Source organism: Myodes glareolus, chromosome 9 (assembly GCF_982192425.1).
Source record: "Myodes glareolus chromosome 9, mMyoGla1.1, whole genome shotgun sequence".
Classification (NCBI taxonomy): Eukaryota; Metazoa; Chordata; class Mammalia; order Rodentia; family Cricetidae; genus Myodes; species Myodes glareolus.
Genome location: NC_142034.1, coordinates 17,666,052 through 17,688,123, shown reverse-complemented (window position 1 = coordinate 17,688,123; position 22,072 = coordinate 17,666,052). Strand labels below are relative to the sequence as shown.

Sequence of the window (22,072 nt, the reverse complement as noted above, 5' to 3'; positions counted from 1 at the left end):
AAGTATGTCTTGACTTTAGGCTAAGAGAACCTCTTCAATAAGTTAGATAATTTTAACGATTCCTCCATGAAAATTCATTCTCTCTTTCTCCTCTTTTGTCTTTTTCCTTCTTCCTCCTCCTCTTCTTCTTTCTCTTCTTCCTCTTCCTCCTCCCCTTTCTTCCCCTCCTTCCTCTTTCTTCTCCCTTTTCTTCTCTCTCTCTCTTTTTCCCTTTCCAGGAAAAGAGATAATTTCATTCTTTCTTTGCTTAGTCTCAAATTGTGACTCTTTAGCCAGGCATAAGAATTGCAAATCATTAAGTGAGTCTTTAAATTCTCAAGTAATCATATTCTCATTTTTTAAAGGAAACAAGGTTGATGGAAGCAACCTTAAAAGTATTAAAAGTTATCTCAGAAGCCTGGGGATTGAGCTAACAGATGCAGAATACTCAGACCTCAAAAAAACCCTGCCTACTGATGGTAAGTCAGTTACCTCTTCAACCTTATGAAAGCACTAATTTTATGGCTATTTATGAGCACTTGTAAGAACTTTCTAGGCCATTCCCACTAGTAATTCTAGAACTTTATTGACTAATTAATTGAATTCTAGGTTATCCCGAACCCATGTAGCTATTAATTAAATTTTACCTCTTAGATCATTAAAACCTTTAATCATAAGAAATTGATATAACTTAGCATTTACCACAAATTGTGAAGCTTAGTTATTGTCAGAGAAAGAAAGACAAATGAGGAGAGTGAAGAAACTTTTATAATTTAATAAAAAAAAAAGAAAAGAAAAAAAAAGAATTAGAACAAGGGCAAGGAAGGATAATTCGGGTGGAATAAAAGGGTAGCAGTGATAGAGAGTCCCAAGTCTGAGTCCATAGGTTCAAATCCTGGCTTCACTACCTGTCACTGTGTTGTCTTGGACGAGCCACTGCTAACTACTCTACTAACCATCCTGAGTCCCACATCTTCAAAATGGGAGTGAGAATTGGACAGAATAAAGCACCTTGAAAAGTGATTGGTACACAGTTAAACAAGGAATAAATGTGATGGGCTGTGATGGGATGCTGGGATGATGGCCATGGTAATGGTGGTGGAGGCAGCCATGGTGATCACGGTTGAGAGTGGTCCTGGTACACAGTGACTTAGGTGACAGAGAGATTTGTCACACTTTGTCAAGTTTTACCATTTTAATCCGCATTTTAGAGTAAATGTGAAAAACAGATTCTAGAGTCATAGAACATGTTATCTGTATGACTGTTGTTCTGACATGATTCTAGAGTCATAGAACATATTATCTGCATTCATAGAACATGTTATCTGCATGAGTGTCATTCTGACATGAATTTACCTTTTCTCGTAGCTGCTGGGAAGTTATATCAGAATAATGTGCTGGATGCTGTAAAGTCTCTTAAAGGTAACAATTTAAATATTAAAATCCAGTGTCTATATTTATGAGTACTAGACATTTACTAATTATTTATGCTTCCTTACAAATTGGTTTTCTTAGGGAATATCTGTAACATGAATAATAAAAAGCTAGAGACAGATATTGGGGTTCAAGCTGAAAATCAGAAAAGTGAAGCAGCCAAGTCACTAGAGAGGTCGTACCTCTACCAAGGCTCAGACAACAAAGGGGAGATCTCGCAACATTCTCCACCAACCTTAGGCCCCATGCTCCACACTCCACTGAGTTCCTGTCTCTTCTCCCTTATAGTCCTCTCTCCACCCAGCCATATTGCTCCTTTCTCCACCTTCCTAGTGCTGGAATTAAAGGCGTGTGATCCCAAGTGCTGGGATCCTCTTTGTATGAGCTGTTTCTCTTTCAGACAGATTGGGTCAAGTGTAGCAGCCCCAAGGTGGCCTTGAACTAACAGAGATCCATCTGCCTCTGTCTCCCAAATCTTGGGATTAAAGGTGTGTGCTACCACTCCCTGACCTGAATGGGTGACTAGTATGGCTGCTTTGCATTCTGATCTTCAGGCAAGCTTTATTTATTAAAACACAAATAATATACCACTATAAATATCCTTATTTCTATTTCTTCATATAGCCTTGAGTTGTCCCAAAGTTTATCAGAAGGGGAAAAGAAATCTGAAAAACATTTTTATATAGCAAAGAGTTATTTATAACTTTATGTCAAATAATCTAAGCTTTCAAGGCCAAAAATGACCTCTACTACTTCTGAAGCCAAGATTGCTTCCTGTGTCCCGTTTCTTCCAGTCAACATTTGGTAAAACAAGTTCCATTCATAATTCCTCTCCTCACTTTTTGACGTTGGCATAACTTATTGTACCGTTGTTTTTCCATCACACCTCTTAGACAATAACATTTGTTAAATAAGATGTGGGTATAGAGGTACCTTGAATGCGCTGAAGCCATTTAACTGTCTCCTTTTTCCGTTTCTAAGGAGGGACGGTTGATCTCAGGGACCTGGACAAAGCTCTTGGAAACATGGGAATTGAACTCACAGAGAAAGAAAGTAAAATTCTAAGAGATAACCTTCCAGTCGAAGGTGAGCAAGAAATTACAACATCTCAGTGGAAGGTCAAAAGATTATCTCCAGATATCTGTACTATATGCCAAAACTAGATGGTCCTGAAACTATGGAATTTCAGCAAAGCCAGGAAAAAGTTGATTGTATTTCATTGTGTTGAGATATGTTCCCTATCCCCGTGTCTTTGGGGTTTTTATCCTAAAGGGATATTGGGTTTTCCCAAAGGCCTTTTCTCCTTCTTTTGAGTGACCGTGTGACTTGTGTCCTTGTATTCAGCTCAGTGGTGTATTACATTTATTACCTTGTATATATTGAACAGTGTCTTCATCTCTGGAATGAAGGCAGGCTGACCATGATGAGTGATATTTTTCTGTGTTCTTAAATGAGGTTTTTAAGTATTTTTACTGAAAATGTTTGTGTTTGTGTTCAACATGGACATTGGCCTGCCATTCTCTTTATTGATTTTGGCATTGATGCAGTGCTGGCTTCTAAACAAGTTTGGAAAGTAGTCTTTCCTTTTCTCCTTGACTCTGCTGGCTACAGATTTGTCAGTTTTATTGGGTTTTTCGAATAACCCTCCTTTTTCTCAACTCTGTTGTTCTATTATTTATTCTATTTTTCTCCATCTGAGCTTTGGCCTTATTTTGGTACAGTTCACTTCCCAGGGCTTATGAAGGGCTGAGTCTGAGCTACTTGGGCACATGGAAGAGAATTAGCAAATTAGATTTTTTTGGCTTTTTGGGGGGCCAACCACCCAGCCCCAAAATAAATCATGTACAGAGGTTTATTCTTTGTTATGAATGTCTGGCCTTAGCTTGGTTTGTTTCTTGCCAGCTTTTCTTAAATTATCTAGACTACCTTTTGCCTCTGGGCTCTATACCTTTCTTTACTTCTTTCTCCGTGGCTTACTGTGTAGCTGGGTGACTGAGTGACTTGCCCCTGATGTCCTCCTCACCTTGTTCCTCCTTCTGTTTTACTCTCAGCCTGCCAGCCCCGCCTAGCCTTGCTCCTGCCTCGCTATTGGTCATTCAGCTCTTTATTAGACCATCAGGTGTTTTAGACAGGCAAAGAATCACAGCTTCACAGAGTTAAGCAAATGCAGCATAAATAAAAGCAATGCACCTAAAAATAATATTGCCCAACAAGACTTCTCTTAGTTGTGACTGATTTATAGACACCAACAATGTCTCACACATGCCTCCAAGTCTAACGAGTATAACGAGTTGTTATATAGACTAATTGATATTAATGCTTGATACATTCAATAAATGGATTATCAAATATTTAAATGAGGAACTATATAAATAACTATCCAAAAAAACCATGATAATTGAAAATATAAGAGAATAGTATTTTAACCAAAAGATGAAAATTTTACATTTGTGATGACCATTGATGGAACTTTATAGCTAGTGTAAGCCAAATTTTATACTCTTTCTAAGGCAAAATAATTTCTTATAACATGAGAGGCCATATGACCCAGGACATATATAGTCTTATTTTGATGGAAGATTAGCTCAATTCTCTTAATTATAAATTAAATATAAAATTTAGAAAATATAACAAAAAAGATTAGATTTTGATTAAAGATATGAATAAGCATCCTGTGTATTTAAAATATGTATCATCTAGTTGTTTGTGTCTTTTCTCATAGCTGGGGAGAAGATTGAGCTCAGGAAGCTTCTAGATGAAGTAAATGTGTTGAGAGGTAAGTGACAGAATACTGGGAATGAACCTAAGAGCACAAGCAGTTCTACTGGGTCACATGATGCTTTTGCCATAGCTGCTGCCAGTATTCACATAGTTTACCTTTTATTAGTAAGCGGTATACCTCTAGTTGACTAGAGTTAAAATGTGGATTAGCTATACTTCAGTTACTATTTCTGTGCCAAAAAAATATGCATATGAATGTTTTGTCTGTATGTATGTCTGTGAGCATGTGAGTGCCTGGTGCACATGGAGGCCTAAAAGGTATATCAGATTTCCTGGAACCAGAGTTGAAGATACTTGTAAGCCACTTCATCAATGCCAGAATTCAAACCCAGGTCCTCTGAGTAGCAGCACATGCCCTAACCACTACTGAGCCATCTCTCTAGCCCGTCTATGCAAAATTTGATTGTCTGCCTTTAACTAGTTTTTTCTCTTAAGTATTTCTCAGTAACATTATTCATAACTACTGAGTTTAAATGAGTCCTGATTGATAATAAGGGAAAGCTTCAGCTGGGGATATAGAGCATCACAAAAAGACTAAAATAAATTTTACCAGCTAATATATGAATATAGACCACCAAAAACACTCTGATCCATAGTGATATCTTATTCCCTACACAGGTGTACACCGTGTAATACTTTCCCCATGATTATGAGAAGATACATTTTACCTGTGTTTATTTTGAAGTTTTGTTCTTGATACAGTAGTTGAGAGCAATGCTAAGATGAGAATACTTAAGTAATTTTTTAAATTCTCAAGTTTTTGTTACTTATTTATAGGAGAATCTATTGATATGGATGATTTAGAAGACATTCTGGAAAACATGGGGCTAGAACTTACAGAAAAGGAATTCCTGAAGCTGGTGAGAAAGTTACAAGCCGATGGTAAGTGTTTAAAATAGACACAACTGTTTCAGCGGGGGCAGGTTGGTTTTTTTCCTTAGTCAACACTAGTAACATCTAGGAGACAGTTTTTTAGTGTTGCAACTGGCAGGGACTGGTTGGTGGTAACACTGGTGACTAGTGAATGAAGCCATAGATTACTAACAACCATAGAGTAATAGAGAATTTCAGTGAGTAAGATAGAGTTGCACAAAAGAATCATCCAGCCTAAAAGTTCTGTTATTAAAAATGTCCTCCATGTAACCTTTTGAGAAGCTTAGATTTGCAAGCTTATATACAAACACTGTCCTGTTTGATTCTGAGTGAAAAAGCTTGTCAAAAAAAAAAAAAGAACTTAATCCTACCCGAAGAAGACATAATCAATTGTGCAGGTAATGAATTGTGATTCATTTAGAAATAAATGTATCATCACTATAGTTCAACAGCAAGAAATGCCTACTGCTACTATTAATTTTACAGTCATGCTTAATGTTAAGCAAAAAAGGCAAGGAAAATGAAATGGGGTATGTACTGGGCATCAGAATATAAAAAACAAAAGAAGAGAAAATAGGCTACATACTTCAGCATCATGTTGGCTTTACATAGAGCTGTGGCTAATTATCCTTGTCATTTGGAGAAGGGTCTGAGAGATTGCATAAGGAGTGTGCCTAGGAGTGTTTCCAGAAATGATTAACGGAGGAGGAAACCCACCCTGAATGTGGCACCTACATCTGGGGTCACAGATGGAACAAAGTGTGGTGGAAAAGATGGAAGCTCTTACACAGGCATGCTCTCTCTCTCTCTCTCTCTCTCTCTCTCTCTCTCTCTCTCTCTCTCTGTGATATGGGATTCCCCTCTGTATGTTGTAAATATGTTTTATTACCATCATTTATTAAAGAAACTGCTTTGGCCTATGGCAGGGCAAAATATAGTTAGGTGGAAAAACTAAACTGAAAGGAAGGCCTAGTCAGGCAGATGCCCAGGAAGCAAGATGTGAGATAACAAACCATGAGCCTCGTAGTAAAATATAAAATAATAGAAATGGGGGAACTCCTACAGCTGATAAACACCTTCAGTAATGTGGCAGGATCAAGATAAACTAAAAAAAAATCAGTAGCCCTCCTATATACAAATGATAAAGGGATTAAGAAAGAAATCATAGAAACATCACCATTTACAATAGACACAAGTAACTTAAAATATCTTGGGTAACTAATCAAAGAAGTGAAAGACTTGTATGACAAGAACTTTATGTCTTTGAAGAAAGAAACTGAAGAGGCTATCAGAAAATAGAAAGATCTCCCATGCTCTTGGATAGGTAGGATCAACATAATAAAAATGGCAGTCCTGCCGAAAGCAATTACAGATTCAGTGCAATTCCCATCAAAATCCCAATACCTTTTGGGGTGGGTCTCATATATATATATATTATCATACCATCTGCAAATAGCAAAAGTTTGACTTCTTCAATTCTAATTTGTATCCCCTTGGTCTCCTTTTGTTGACTTATTGCTCTAGCTAGAACTTCAAGAACTATGTTGAATAAATATAGAGTGAAAAAAATAATAGAATTGGGTTAATTTAAGATGTAATATCAAACTAAACATATGCCTGAGCTGTTGGGCAGTGTTGTAATTAATACAGTTTCTGTGTGATTATTCGGGTCTGGGTGTCTGGGAAATGAAAGCACAGTCTCTGTTTTACATCTCAGCGTCCCTGAGAGCATCCGGGCTAGGAGGAGAGCATCCCAGCTGTGTCAGGCATTTCTGCTGTGGTGTTCTCACTCATGTCTGTTGCAGAAACAAGGGGCCAGTTAGCTATGATCTAAATCCCCTGTAACTATGAACCAAGATAAATCTTTTCTCCCTGTAATTGGTTTTTTCAAGTTAATCTCACAGCAGCAAAATGTCTGCCTAGCACATGTCAAAGAGGAAAAACATGCTCATCTTTTTAAAAGTTCTCTGCCATAAAATGTTGCTACATATTTTTTTAAAAAATTGGAAGAAAATGGAAAATCAGTCTAGAGTCATACTTCCTGAGATGATTTTTATACTGTCATAATTATTGATTTCTCTTTGGCCTAAATCGTTTGTTCTTACAGCTGGTAGAAAAACCTATCATAAGAGGTTGCTGGAGGGTTTGAAGACACTTCCAGGTAAAAGGGGTTGTGATAGAAAACTGATGTACAAGGGGGGCTTGTGGTTAGCTTTTCCTTTGCTCCTGGACATTCAGACCTGAACCCCCTTCTGTGCTGTAGGCACAGTGCTTTGTCTCTGCCATTAAAATCTTCTGCAGAACCCCTGTGATTTGCCAGTTTTATTGTGGTAAGATATGCATAGAGCAATCTACCATTTTAAATGTACAACCCGGTAGCATAAGGTGTGTTCACGGTGTTGTACAGCCATGACCACTACTCACTTCCAGAGCCTTGCTATCACTATGAACAGAAACGTTGTACCTGTTAGGGAATCACTACTATTCCCTCCTTCCTTCAGCTCCCAGTTGTACCCGTTAGGGAATCACTACTATTCCCTCCTTCCTTCAGCTCCCAGTTGTACCCGTTAGGGAATCACTACTATTCCCTCCTTCCTTCAGCTCCCAGTTGTCCCTTTTAGGGAATCACTACTATTCCCTCCTTCCTTCAGCTCCCAGTTGTACCTGTTAGGGAATCACTACTATTCCCTCCGTCCTTCAGCTCCCAGTTGCCTCTGCTCTGCTCGCTATGACTTTATCTCTTCTGTGAAACTAGACGTGCCAATAATTTGGAATTGTAGAGAGGTTTATTTCTCATTCCTTCAGAAATCCCCAAAGTTTATAAGATTCCCAAGTGAATCTAAACATTTACAAATTTAAAAAGACTTGCTTTTTCAGAAAATTTAATAAACAGCGAAGTCGATCAATTTGAAAGTTCAATCAACAGCAATCATCCGGTTCTCCAAATAACAAAAAATAGGGTCATCTATTTTTGTCATATTTTAAAGTTAATATGTTTTCTCTTACCTGTATCTCTTTTTAAGAAGGGAAAGTCAAGGCTGGAAAGGTGGACAAGTTTCTGAAGAACATGAGGATAAACATCTCAGAAAAAGAACTTAAAGATCTAACACAAAGCCTGCCTGTTAGTGGTGAGCACCTACCTACCGATCAGCATCAGAAGGGCGAGGCTGTAAAGGGGCAGACTCTGGAGCCGCTGCCTGACTTGCATCCTGGCTCTTCTATGTGATGCTCATATTATCTTGATCTTCTCTCTGGGCCTCACTTTCTTCATCTGTAAAAGGGCATATTAAGCCTAATTATAAAGTTCTGTGAGGATCAGACTGTGCTAGTTTTGTTGTTGCTATTAGTAGTATCATGTTATAACCTTGCATGAATGTGCATACTAATCTCTTCAGAATCCTGACATCGAGTAATTTGAAAAAACTTTGAAAAAGAACTCAAAACTTAGGCTGGGATGATAGCTCATTAGGTAAAGTTCCCGCCACACAAGCATGAGGACTTAAGTTTGTCTCCAAAACCCACATTTTAAAAGCTGAATATTGGAGCTGGAGAAATGGCTCTGCTCATCCAGAGGATCTGGGTTTGATTCCCAATGCTCACAATTGGTTCCCAACCATCAGTAATTCCAGTTCCAATGACTCCAATGCTCTCTTCTCACCTCCACAGGCACCATGCATGCAATGGTGCACAAATATACATGAGGACAAACTCCTGTACACATTTTTTAGTTAAAAAGTTGAATATTGTAGCATGTCCTCACTTTTGATTCCAGCACTGGTGAGGTAGAGACTGGCTCATACCTTGGGCTCCCAGGTCAGCCAGCCAAGAATAACCTGTGAGGTTTAGGCCAGAGAAAGGTCTTGTTTCAAAAATCAGGGTAGGCAGTATCTGAGAAATAGCAACCATGATCTCTTTGATCTACACACACATATACATACATACAGACATACATACATACATACATACACGCATATAGACACTAGACACAGACACATGGACATATACAGACACATAGACATGTACACACACAGACACTAGATACACATAGACACATATACACGTGCATAGACAAACACTAGATACACACACACACATAAACACATACACAGAGACAATATACATATAGACAGACACAGACACATGCATACACACACACGCACACACACACACACACACACACACACACACACACTCACCAAAGACCAAATCCTTATTAGTATTTACATCAAGAGAACAACTTCTTTTGCTGTGAATTCTCCATCTTGCTGAGGTGTCACTATGGATAAGGAAGGGCCAAGATGAGGCAAGGAAGGACGATATGAAGGAACATATACTGTGATGCAAGACAATTTAAAGATAAATTGAAGGAGGGGAGAAACAAAGATCACCTTGGAGGTGTAACGATCAAACTTCTCTCCAAATGGGTTCAAATTTGCAGAGATTGTTTCCTCCCGTCAATTTAAAACAGAAACAAAGTTTCAAAGAGGCATGGTACACCATCTACTTAATTCCTTGTCAAAGACCGAAACACCAGTAAATCTGCTCAGCATGTTGTAGCTAGATCCCATTTTTCCAAGATCTGGCACAGTTCAGTTCATCTACATCTAGTCATACAAACATTCATGCATGTACACACGTATTGGTTTGTTTTTACCAGGTTTAAAGAGGCAGTACAACAAAACATTACAGAGACAGATTTACCTAACTAATTAAAATCTCAGTTGTCCTAGATCATCTCTATTTATTTTTATCTCTATTTTTGAGAATTTCGTGCACAAGTCCTGTTGTATAGACATAGTTTGTATTTTAAATTTTGTGTTTTAATACCAGGTAAATGATAGGCAAGTAGTCATTAAAAACAAACCTCTAAATATCAGATATAGAAAGGTTGTGTCACTCATATGACATTAATAACTTCTATGTGTAATTCAAAGCATTGGTGAGGTCTATTCCCTTAAGTTATAACATTGCATAGATTATGGATATGAACAAACTCCATAGGAATTAATAGCTTCCAAATTTAAAGTGTTGAAATGTAGCATAAATTTCTTTTGAAATTTTGTTCCTGTAGTCCAGCAAAGTAATGGGATTTCATCCACAATTAAAATGCTAAAAACAGAATGCATTTCCTTGTGTTGCTAGATATTTAAGATATTTAAATTTTAATATCTTAAAGCTAAATTGTCAATATAGCTTCATTGTGGGATTAAAACCTTTTTGTTCCACACTAATGAAGAAGAAAAATTTAATAATAATTGCTATTAATTCTTGTTCATTTCTAATCTTTATTCCTGTTGTCATCTTGCAGCTGATGGGAAAGTTGATATTAAAAATATAATGAACGAAGCAAAAGTTTTCACAGGTTAGTGATTAATTCCTACCAAACCAAGCCTTCAAACTGTTATAATAATTAGTTTTTTTCTGTTGTTTTTCCACACTTCTCTGGAATTAGAAAAAAAACTTCTAATAGAAGTTTTCCAATAGAAAAGACTGCTTAAAGTGTATAAATTTGTCAAAGTATGGCAAAAAACAGTACAAATAGGATACCTATAGGAATATGCCTTAGTAAGAAATCTGCATTCTATGGAAGCTGTCCTCCTAATTTCTCTCTGAAATCCAGAGGCTCAGTACATGGTGCCCTGGATTTTTTTAGGAGTTCATTAACACTTGACAATTACAACATTAACAGAAGCATAGATTGCTTTCTTAGAAAATTATTTATGTTAGCTACTCTAAGGGTTGATTTTATAGTAATAAGCTGAATTTAATTTTCCTCGAGTTTAAAAAGAGCCTGTGTATAGGACTAGTAAAGACATTAAGACATTCGGCATTCCAGTTTCCTCCAGCCCACAGCAGTGTGAAAGACGGTGTTCTGCTTTTGTTATTCGATCTAAAATCTGAGGTTGTTAATATGTCCACCTCTCACTATTCCTAACTTTTTAGGTGAAAAGATTGATGTCAGTAACCTGGAAAATAGGCTGGGAAACTTGGGGATTGAGTTTAATGATTCGGAGTATATGAAGTTACTGAAAACTCTACCAGTGGACGGTAAGCCTTAAAAAGCCACGGGCATTTCCAGACTGTGGTTTAATAAACTTGAGAGGGAAATCGAAAACTTTCAGTACTTGAAAGGCTTGGGAAGTTTAAAGGCTCTCACTCCAGATTGAAGATTATATTACAAAATAAATGGCTTGTGAAAATGATGAGAGGCAGAGACTGGGGTGATGGCCTATGCTGACGAAAAGGCCTATGCTTCGCTGCGGTCTGTGACGGCAAAGGAGCATTGATGGTATTTGCATACGGCTGTATAGGGTTTGTGTGTGCTGAGACTGATACAAGTCTGGGAATAACAAAACAAATATCGTAAGATGAAAAGAATTGTGAGAATTCTTCACACTGTATCTCCCAGTTTCTATAACTCTGAAAATGCATCAAAGTAAAAGGCTAAAATACAGAAATCCTGACAACATCCAGATACGTGGTTTGAGGGCTTTGTCCTCTGTGAGCCCCGGCCATGTTGATAGAATGGTTTTGCTCTGATCAAAGCCCAGTCCACAGCATCCATTGGTCTCCTAAATCGTTGTGTGTAAATCACGTAACACATTAAGTGAACTGTATCGGTTCTCGATTTTTTTTCTCCCACCAGTTTTATATTTTACATTTTCTAAGGGTTAAAGGGACTGTAGCTCTGTGGTAGAGTGCTTGCCTTGCTTGTATGAGGCCATAGGTTTGGTTACCAGCACTGCAAAAAAAAATCGTATATAGAACCTGGAAAATATTTTCATATAATTTGAAGTGTACACTGTCTACCCACAACCATTTTCCGCCTCGATCCTTATCTGCTGTTACCTCGCTTTGTCTTCTCCTTGGTCCTTGTAGCTTATTAGTGTTGCTGCTTATGTTTTATTTTCCTCCAACAAAGGAAAGACTCTTAAACTTAGTGTTTTTGTCTTTTCAATCTTAACTTCTGGATACCTTCCTTTTTATTCTGAGGACTCCTTCGGCGCCCTGTTCTTGAGCGTGAATGATTGGGTCTCTTTCCATGCTTGGTTGTTTTAGCACTCTCTTCTCTCATCTGTCTATCCCCACACAGATAATGGGACAGTGCACTGGGCTAGAGTCCTGAAGGAGTTGAAATCTCTCAGAGGTGAGTTAAAGCTCATACTACTGTGTCTGTCTGGAATCTTTAGGCTTCACAAAGTAGTCTTGTTGTATCCTATTTGAAGGAAACATTACATTTGGATTCGTACTAATTTTATTACCAAAATAAAAAGCTTTGTTATTTAAATATATACCATAAAATTGTAATGGAAAGATATTATCATTTTGCCAACTTTATGGTTGTTGTTCATTAATAGACAAAACCAGCCTGGCAGTCTGGCAATGGGAGAAGTGCTTTTGCTCTTTACTAGAAGTGTTGGAAGGGATATAGTGTGAGCTGACTCCGGGTCCAGGACCATTAAGCCAAATAGTGTTCTGAAGAACTCCTTTGTTCTAATAGGTTTGTCACGGGGTAGAGTTGTAAAAACAGGTTGTACTTACCTTATTGCTCTTGACCTTCTCTGTTTTCCTGGAAAAGTCAAGTGGAGATTACAGGGGGTTTTGTAATGAACACTAATAACAATACAAAAATGCAAAATCTAGGGTTTTTTTATATTTTTCTTAGTTACACATAGTCTGTAAAAACACGGATGTGATTTTCATATTTTACATCTTTTGTTTACTTTCTCATTCCTTTGTGTCTTTCTCTCACTTTCTCTTTTTGCTTTCTTAAGGAGGAACACTTGATGTCAAAAGCCTGAAGTCTTTCCTGGATATCATGGGTATCGAGCTTGCCAACAAGGAGGTGGAAGAGCTGAGGGACAGCCTGCCGGTTGATGGTATGCCTGTTAGAGGGCACTATGTGTCCCTAAAGGAAGCTCTGTTTTAATTGTACAGCTAAGAATTTTAGAAACTAGATTTAATTGGTATTAAGATAAATATTCAAATTATTAGGAAACCCTATCATTACAAATAACATTTTAGGTACCAACTGTAAAACTTCTAACTACTTCAATGAGAAAATTAAATAAGGTAATTTTGGGGAAAAATAAACATATTTACCCATAGTTTCAGATTTTATTTTTGTGTGTTTTTAAACTTAGAAAACAAACCAAAAGAAGTCTATTAAAATCATTGAGTTTTAGAGATGCTATTTTTGGTTCATGGGCTTTTGTGCCATATTAAAAATCAAAATTTCAAGTGATTTCCCTAGTTAGGAATAAGCCAATAGAAATAGAAATAGGCAATATTCCTTTTAAAGCAACAAAACATTACATAAAATATCTAGAAATAAATTTGACATTTTAAACCTTTTCTTTGTCACCTAGTGATTTTACCCACTCTCGAGGATTTTTTTTTTTTCTTTCTCAAAAGTCTAAGAAGTCCAGGACAGATATTAGGTCCTCCCTTCTCATATCTGGCTTCATGAAGGCCATAGGGTTACTTCAAACAGCAGAAGTTTTTAAAATATTGAAACAAACAGAAAACACTCCTTATCCATTGATAACAACATTGAATATTCTACAATCAAGAGACAGAAAATATGAATAAAGAAATGAAACTCAACCACTTGACTCAATTCAGTTTAAGGATATAGAGAGACCAAAAGTGAAAGACTAAAGGGTTGGGCAGGATTTCATGTAGAGGGAAGCCAAGAGAGCAAAGGTAATCATATCAGAAAATAGGCATTAAAAAAATAGATAAAATAAAACTTTTGAAAAATGAACATAATAACCCAAAATTTATAAAATGCATCAAAAACAGTTCTCTAGAGGAAACTTAGGATAAAGGATTGACATCAACAGAGTTCTCAAACAAACAACCTAATGGTAAACCTCAGGGGACTGGGAAAGGAAAAACAAGCCAGAACCAAATGCGGCAGAAGAGAAGAAACAGTACAAGTTGAAGTAGAAATAAACAAAAGACTAGGAAAGCAAGATAAAACGTCAACCAAAGTAATGCTTGTTTTCTTTAAGCATAAATGAAATCAACAAACCTTTAGCTAAAGTGAGGGGAAAAAAGTGAGAATGCTCACAGGAAACCAGAAATTAAAGCAAAGACATTACAGCTGAGGTCACAGATATACAAAGACTTCAGAGAAGCTGCATGGACAATGCAGCAGCCAATTGGATAGCCTAGGAGAAAGGCTGAGTTTCTAGACAACCTGCCAATCCTGAGTCAACAAGACAGAGAAAATCTGAGCAGACTGAGAAGAGTAAGGAGATCAGATGTATTAGTCTATTTGCCATTGCTACCTCAAAATACTTAAGGGTGGTTAATGTATAATGAAGATTTCTTGAGCTCTCAGGTTGCATGTGAGACTTTAAAGATTATCTACCAATCCCAGATAGGGACCCAACAATAAACCAAAGTAATTTCAATTTACAGGTAGGGAGAATTAATTTTATTATTGTGCCCATATTACATAAAGCAATCTACATTCAATGTAATAAGTTTCAGTTTTACACAGGGTTATAAAAGCAATCCTATAATTCCTCTGGAACAGCAAAGACCTTGAAGACCAAGGCCGTCTTTATTAAGGCACCCCACTGCCCACTTCAAGGTGTCCTGGAAATTTATGGGTAAGTTTCTCCCTTTGCATGTGACTTCTGAACTTATACTAATCGCATGTCTCCTCTGACCCTTTTATTTGTAGCTAATGGGAAAGTTGACCTAATTAAGGTGATGGATGGAGCAAAAACCTTTACAGGTAAGATAGTTGATGTAAATATAGAATCCTGATCTTTTTACAGTAATATATTTTTAACTTTTTGTAGTATTTTAATTTATGCACATGTGACAGTGTGAGTATATGTCACATGTGTGCAGGTGCCCACAGAGCCCAGAAGAGGGTGTTGGATTCCCTGGAGCTGAAGTTACAGGCAGTTATAAGCCAAATTCAGGTCTTTTAGAAAAACAGCAAGTGCTTTTAAACACTGAACTATATCTCCAGCTCCTGTATATGTTTTTTCATGCCTTTATTGCTACGTTAATTCTGTGACCTGTGACACCTATTTGTTCAATTTTTCTTCTATCCAATAGCCAGAAATTACAGTGTTTTCTAGTGTTGTTTTTAATTGTTTGTTTGTTTTTGTTTTCTAGACAGGGTTTTGTTTTGTTTTTTCACAAAAAACAGCCCTGCCTGTCCTGGAACTGCTTTGTAAACCAGGCTGGCCTCGAACTCACAGAGATCTGCCTGCCTCTACCTCCCTAGTGCTGGGATTAAAAGCATATGCCACCAAGCCCAGCTTTAGTGTGTAATACATCTTGTTTTCCTTACTGTAATGCAGCCAAATTCAACAATAAAACGAAATGAAACTTTTTTTAAAAAAGACTCCAGTACACATTGGTAAGCTTGGGATAAGCCATTTGCAGCCTTCTGGCTGAACGAAGAGATACACAACACCTGGCCATCATTCCCATGGCGAGTTCCATTGTTAGTACATGTTCTTCAAGAACCATGCACCAAGATTGGATTAAATACGACAAAGGCATTATGAAGAGAAATATTTATGGAAGGAGGAAATAGAGAGGCCTCAAGGCTAGAAGCTTCAAGTCTGGTTCCAAGTGAAGAAGAGAGAGAAGGTTGGGTAGAAGAAGCATCCTATGAGAATTCTTAGATTGCTCTCTGCCCATATTGCTTTGTACTTACCCAGCTGATATTACTTGATGTCAGAAGCTAAGCAGGGTCAGCCTTGGTTAGTGCTTGGATGGGAGAATTCTTAACTGACAGCTATCCACCCAGTTCTTAGAAGGGCTGGCAAGGATTTCTAGATGTCCTCCAGCAAAGTCTGCAACTGCTCATAGAAACAGGGTTTCCTTTGTATCTTTTTGCCCTCAGTCATTGATCTCAAGAAGCCAAAGGGAGATGAAACCAATACAGGGGAACTTCAAAGCAGTAGCTTTGGCAGTTTATGTTCTCAGTATTCCTACTGGCATACTCTCATGGCCAGCATTGACAGTAACCTCTCATCTCTTGATAGTCTCTACAATAATCAGGTTCCTTTGAATGGCGTTGTTTTTTGATATTCAGTGGTCATGGTTTTCCCCACCCTGTACTTAGATTGTGTGGTTTAATTATTTACAATTGTGCTAAATTCCATGTGTGTCACTCTGTTAATCTTTACTATTAAGGAGAAAAAATTGGTATTGATGATGTAAAAACTGTTCTGAAAAACATGGGGCTAGAGTACAAAGATGAAGAATTCTCCAAACTGATGGAAAATCTGCAGTTTGACGGTAAGCATCTCAACATCTGGTGTAATGAAAGGGCTTTAGGATTTCTCTGTGACAAAGATATTCTCATTTCATAACACTACATTAAGTAGAAATCAAAAGGTTAGATTGTCCCTGAACCCTGCCATGAATCCTCTCTACACCCCCAGTTTAGATAAGATATTCCTTTTCATTACGCTGGCTATGCCAAAGAGTAAAGCAGGGTTTGTGGAAAGAGAAAGGGTTACCTTAGGAGCGAGCAAGCACAGGACTGCGGAAGAATAAAAGAAGTGTGTATCTGTGTGTTATATAGAGCCTGATGTACTAAATTTCCCCACTTTTCTCTCGCATTTTTGTTTATTTAATTTCTTGTGTGTGTGCATGTGTGTGAGTGTACTCTTGCCACGGTACATGTATGGAGGTCAGAGGACAATGTGTAGCAGTAGGTTCTCTCTTTCTACCATACGGGTCCAGGGGATTGAACTTGAGTCCTAAGGCTTGACAGCAAGCATCTTTACCCACTGAGTCATCTCCCTGGCTCTCACATTTTTTTATAAGAAAAAATATATACTGAAGATCCTAACAGTCAATTTTCCTGAGCAAATGCTCATGATTATCCACATTTCTGTGACTTGAATCCTGTATTTCTTACAGATAATGGAAAGATCTTTCAAAACAAGTTACTGGAGAAAGTGAAGTCTCTGAAAGGTGAGTGACACGATGCTCGTGTCTACAGTTTTGAGAACATCCTTGCGTGCCGCCGAAGCTCAGATATATGTCTATATAAATTGGTGCTCCGTTTATGTGACAGCCTCTGCTGCGGCTGCCGAGCCTCCCTCTATCTTCGACCTAAGGGGAAAGCTCCCCTCTTTCTCAAGATTTTGTTTCCTCTCTTGAACAAAAGAAATAGACTAGAATTTTACATTTTAGAGAAAGGGGGTAACTGGGAGACATTATCAGTCATGCAAGGGCTTTAATCAGGAGGAAATAAAAATTAGACTTGGAGTTCAGCCATCTTAAATCAACCCCAGATATTGTTCAGACGCAACTCATAGTTACCTGCAGAACCAGAATTTCCTTAGTATTTGTTTTTGTTTAAAATGAAATTCTACATATTTGTCATGAACAACATGATACTTTAAAGTGTAAATGACTAAATTTACTGATTGTAAATAACGTATTACCTCATCTGGTATCGTTTTTGTGATGGAAACAGTTAACAGCGCTGGTCCTGGTTTATTTCTGCTGCTGTGCTAAAATCCCCTCACTGAAAGCAGCCTTGGGGAGGGACGTGCTTATCCGGCTTACACCCCCAAGCCTCACCCCATTACAGGATTTTACACTTTCGCTGTTGAAACTTTAGCAATATTTCTAAGTAGAATCTGACAGTTTAAAATAATGTTAATATACGTAAAATAGGATTTCCTCATATTTTAGACATTACTAATACGAGCAGATAACTGAAGAGAGCCTGTCACCAGGCCCTGGAGAGTGCAGGACCCTTCTGTAAGATACCTGATATGGAATATTTCTGAGAGCTGACAATTTGAGTGTTTGCAGGAGGGAACATAGCTCTGAAAGCTCTAAGAAGCTGCCCTGGGAGCTTTGGGCTTTTCTTCACGGGCCTCTCTCTCTTCAGATGGGCAGGTCAGCACCAGCAATCTGAAACCTCTGCTGGAAAAGCTAGGGATCCTGCTCAAGGACAACGAATACAAGGATCTGGTACAAAACCTCCCTGCCGGTGGTGAGTGGGGTCTTCAAGTGTCCTAGTTTGTTGGTTTTTTTGGTTTGTATTTTTTTAAAGAGCATCTTTAATAATAAAAGTCCTTGGATAAGGGGCTTTAGGGATGGCCATCTAATATGATGTAACCAGAAAGCTATACATATGGGCAAAGCACATAAGCAACCGGTTACCAAAGTCAGTGCTAAAAGCTTGTGTTTAAAAGCTTGCCTTTTGTATTTTCCACCCATGTTATAATCAGTAATAGACATTCTTCTACACTTTGAATAGCAAAAAACAAGCTCTTGAGATAAGGGTACTTCTGAATTTATTCCCACCACTAACACGCTTGAGTTTGAGATCTTAGAACTGTGAATTAAATTTATATTATAGAAACAGAATTTTGTCCTTTTAAGGTTTTCTTTATGAGACTCATGAAAGCAGAGGGATTGGATAAAATAATAACAGAAAATGTTGCTCGCATATTTCTTTTCTTTTAAAAACTTTATTATTTTATGTGTATGAATATTTTACCTCTGTGTACATCTATACATCACATGCATGCAGTGCCAGTAGAGGCCAGAAAGGACACTGGATCTCCTGGAATAGGAGTAACAGACAACTGGGTGGTGAGAATTGAACATGGGTCCTCTGGAAGAGCAACATGGGTTCTGAACCACTAAATCATTCCTCCAACCCCCACTAGTACATTTCTTAAATAAACACATAAAGCACGTAGGTTAAGGCCTTTGCAACAACAAATGATGATTTATCTTCTCTGTTCTCACACTTTATTCCAGTTCTCAGGAAGGTCTCTCTAGATACACTGATGAAAAAGCTGAAGGCTTTCACAGGTGAGTAAGAACGTGCTGCGATTCTCATAGCGTTAATGCTTACATTAAAGGTAACTGGAATAATAGAAATTATTTAGGGACTCTAATCAGTAGCACCTCATTTTCCTGTAGCGTTTCTAGAATAATATAAAATTAAAATGTTTTGTAATGAAATATAGACATATAAAGCCCCTCATGCCAACTTAAGATGCCGAGATGTGTTATACTGTCAATTTGAAATAATGTACCTCATTTCACAAATACTTAAAACTATCTAAAACCCTATAGAACATGGGAGAGTAATGCTTAGGACAGTTAAAAACCATGTTTTACTGAAAGCATTGAATAATTCTTGCTACACAAATATTTCTGAAGAGTAACTCATATAAGAATCAGTGTTTTGGTAATTCACTGATCAGATTTTATTCTAGAAGTTCTCTTTCCTACTTTTAGTTTAAAAAAAAATCACTCCCTAGTTTATGTAAAGCCAGTAAATACCATGAAGCATGCCCATTGACTCTGCAGTCAGTTCTTCAACCTAACAACTAACTCCACACAGAGTAAGTTGTGCAACTCAAGATAAAATCCCACAGTATTCAAGTCCATGTGCCCATGACACTGTATTCAAAGCCCATGTGCCCATAACACTGTATTCAAGTCCATGTGCCCATGACACTGTATTCAAGTCCATGTGTCCTTGACACTGTACTCAAGTCATGTGCCCATGACACTGTATTCAAGTCCATGTACCCGTGACACTGTATTCAAAGCCCATGTGCCTGGGACACTGTATTCAAGTCAATGTGCCTGGGACACCGTGTTCAAAGCCCATGTGCCTGGGACTCCCTCTTTTGAAAGGAGACAAGGTTGATTCCAGTGACCTGAGGAACATCTTAAAGAACCTTGGGATTGAACTCACAGAGAAGGAACAAGAAAGGTTGCTGAAAACACTGCCAGCTGATGGTGAGCCGGGGAAAGATCCGTGGGACTTCCATGATCCTCTTTGTTTTGTGTGGATTTTGTTTGTTTTGTCTGTAAGTTTTTAAAACTTTCTAACTCTACTGTATATTTTCCTTTAAAAATAGGTAAGAAGAAAGAAAATATAAAGGAAGAAAGGGAGGGAGAGAAGGAGAGAGAATAGATGGCAAGAAGGAAGGGAGGGAGGGAGGGAGGGAGGGAGGGAGGAAGGAAGGAAAGAAGAAAGGAAGAAAGGAAGGAAGGGCATTGAATTGTTATAGAATAATTTTGCCCTGTTGTCTTTGATACTTTATATTGGAAGTGCCAGAAGCCTGGAGACAAAAGTTAATGTCAACCATAAAGCATGTCATCTTTAGGCCACTAATTTGGTTCCATCATAAAGTGAGAAAAGAAAAAGGAGAGAAAAGTATTGTATCTATGGCAAATGGGAAAGATCAGAAGCAACATCTAGCATGTGGAATCCCTCAGGCACTAAAGAAGAGAGGTTTGTCACAGTGAGGAAAGTTTCTGTTCCACAACTTCACTGTCTCAAATTAAATAGTATACAAAGTAGAGACAATTCTCCTAATTTTGCTTAACTTTTTATGATTATTGTGTTCATGATAGATGTGGAGGCCATGCATGATCTTGTGAAGTCAGTTCTCTCCAATCACCTGTACATAGGTGTTCGTCATCAGACTTGTAGAGCAAATGCCTTTACCCTCCAGGCCATCTCAGCAGCTGGAGACAACTCTATTTAAAATGTTACTAAATGATTTGTATTGTGCACTTTTGTGCTATCACGTCAGTTTCTCACTAAATGAACCATGTTTCCCTTAGACTCTGGGAAGGTGTATTACAACAGACTGCTGAAAGGTGTGAAATCCGTCAATGGTAAGCAGCAACTCAATTAGACGACATTCGGGGGCGTTCACCGTTCATTACATCGTTAATTGTGAATCCTTGCTTGGCTATATACCTCCTTGTTTCTGATTCTTTGTATCTATCTATACTATAACCAAGAGCACATATTTTATATTAGAGCAGTGCTTCTCAACTCTTCTAATGCTGTGACCCTTTAATACAGTTCCTCATGTTGTGGTGACCCCAACCATAAAATTATTTCATTGCTACATCATAACTGTAATTTTGCTACTGTTACGAATCATGACATAAATATCTGATATGCAATATATCTGATATGTAACTCCTGTGAAAGGGTCATTTGACCCCCTCAAGGGGTCATGACCCATGAGCTGAGAACCACTCTCTTAGAGGGAGTTCTAGATCATCTTGCATGCATAGTTTTTGTCTTTGTAAAGTCCCCCTCATGTTGTAACTGAGATGAAATTTATTTTTAACTATTTTATTGATTTTCTGTGTGTACTTGAACAAGACTATTTGAGGTTTCAGCTTTGTTGAAAAAAATTTAAGGCATAAAACACATTCTTTTGTACTATTTTATTTTAATGTTATTTGTGGTCATTGTTTCACTTAGAATTTGATTGGGGAAACATAGTTACAAGGAGCAACATAGATCAATAGATTTATTCCAAGATTAAGCCATGGAATTGTGAGATATGATGAAGGAATCTGAGGGCCCTGAGTGCCCGAAATCACTTCACTTGTGACTTCCAAACATCATGCAGAATTTATCATGGATCTATACAGGAAAGGGATCTATAAGAACAGAATGATAGGAATATTATGTTCGGAAGCCAGATGTCCCACTGCCCTAGGAAGCCACCAGATAGCCTCATGCAAACACTCTATTGTGACTGCCACCTCATTTCTGCTTTGCAATTATTATGCAGGGTTCTCTTTGATAAATACTATCCCAAAACTATACAGAAAGGCTGTGGCTGTGACTCAGTGGTAGAGCTGCTTGCTTAGCATGTGTGAGGTCCTGGCTTTAAGTCAAAACACAGAAGAAAAAAAAATTTGAAAAAGTACAGGAAATGAAATTCTTGGAAATAGTTTCAACTTAGTAAGTTGGTGTAATTAAAACCAGTTAAAATCATTAAAGGTACTAGTAAGGGGTTTGCATGTGGAAGGATTTGGTAACGTTCATCTTTTTATTACCATATTATCTTTTTCCCAAGAGGGAAAGGTTCATGTAAATAGCCTGGACAATCTCCTCAAAAGACTGGGAATCAATCTCAGTGAAGAGGAATTCGCAAAGCTGTCAGAAGACCTACCAGTGGATGGTAAGTGTTACAGACTCCTCCAGGCATATTCT

At 37.8% G+C, this 22,072-nt stretch overlaps 1 protein-coding gene across 1 annotated transcript in view; it reads left to right on the top strand.

The window, feature by feature from the left end:
• The window catches only part of Efcab3 (EF-hand calcium binding domain 3), a 362,829-nt gene that overhangs the window by 193,922 nt on the left and 146,835 nt on the right, over positions 1 to 22,072 (top strand). The window contains exons 82-100 of the mRNA XM_087909544.1: positions 345 to 458; positions 1,348 to 1,401; positions 2,395 to 2,499; positions 4,136 to 4,189; positions 4,972 to 5,076; positions 7,175 to 7,228; positions 8,091 to 8,195; positions 10,376 to 10,429; positions 11,011 to 11,115; positions 12,161 to 12,214; positions 12,843 to 12,947; positions 14,765 to 14,818; positions 16,243 to 16,347; positions 16,978 to 17,031; positions 17,963 to 18,067; positions 18,844 to 18,897; positions 19,735 to 19,839; positions 20,674 to 20,727; positions 21,936 to 22,040. Of these exons, the coding sequence (XP_087765670.1) occupies positions 345 to 458; positions 1,348 to 1,401; positions 2,395 to 2,499; positions 4,136 to 4,189; positions 4,972 to 5,076; positions 7,175 to 7,228; positions 8,091 to 8,195; positions 10,376 to 10,429; positions 11,011 to 11,115; positions 12,161 to 12,214; positions 12,843 to 12,947; positions 14,765 to 14,818; positions 16,243 to 16,347; positions 16,978 to 17,031; positions 17,963 to 18,067; positions 18,844 to 18,897; positions 19,735 to 19,839; positions 20,674 to 20,727; positions 21,936 to 22,040 (1,545 nt within the window). The remainder of the gene's footprint in view (positions 1 to 344; positions 459 to 1,347; positions 1,402 to 2,394; positions 2,500 to 4,135; positions 4,190 to 4,971; positions 5,077 to 7,174; positions 7,229 to 8,090; positions 8,196 to 10,375; positions 10,430 to 11,010; positions 11,116 to 12,160; positions 12,215 to 12,842; positions 12,948 to 14,764; positions 14,819 to 16,242; positions 16,348 to 16,977; positions 17,032 to 17,962; positions 18,068 to 18,843; positions 18,898 to 19,734; positions 19,840 to 20,673; positions 20,728 to 21,935; positions 22,041 to 22,072) is intronic.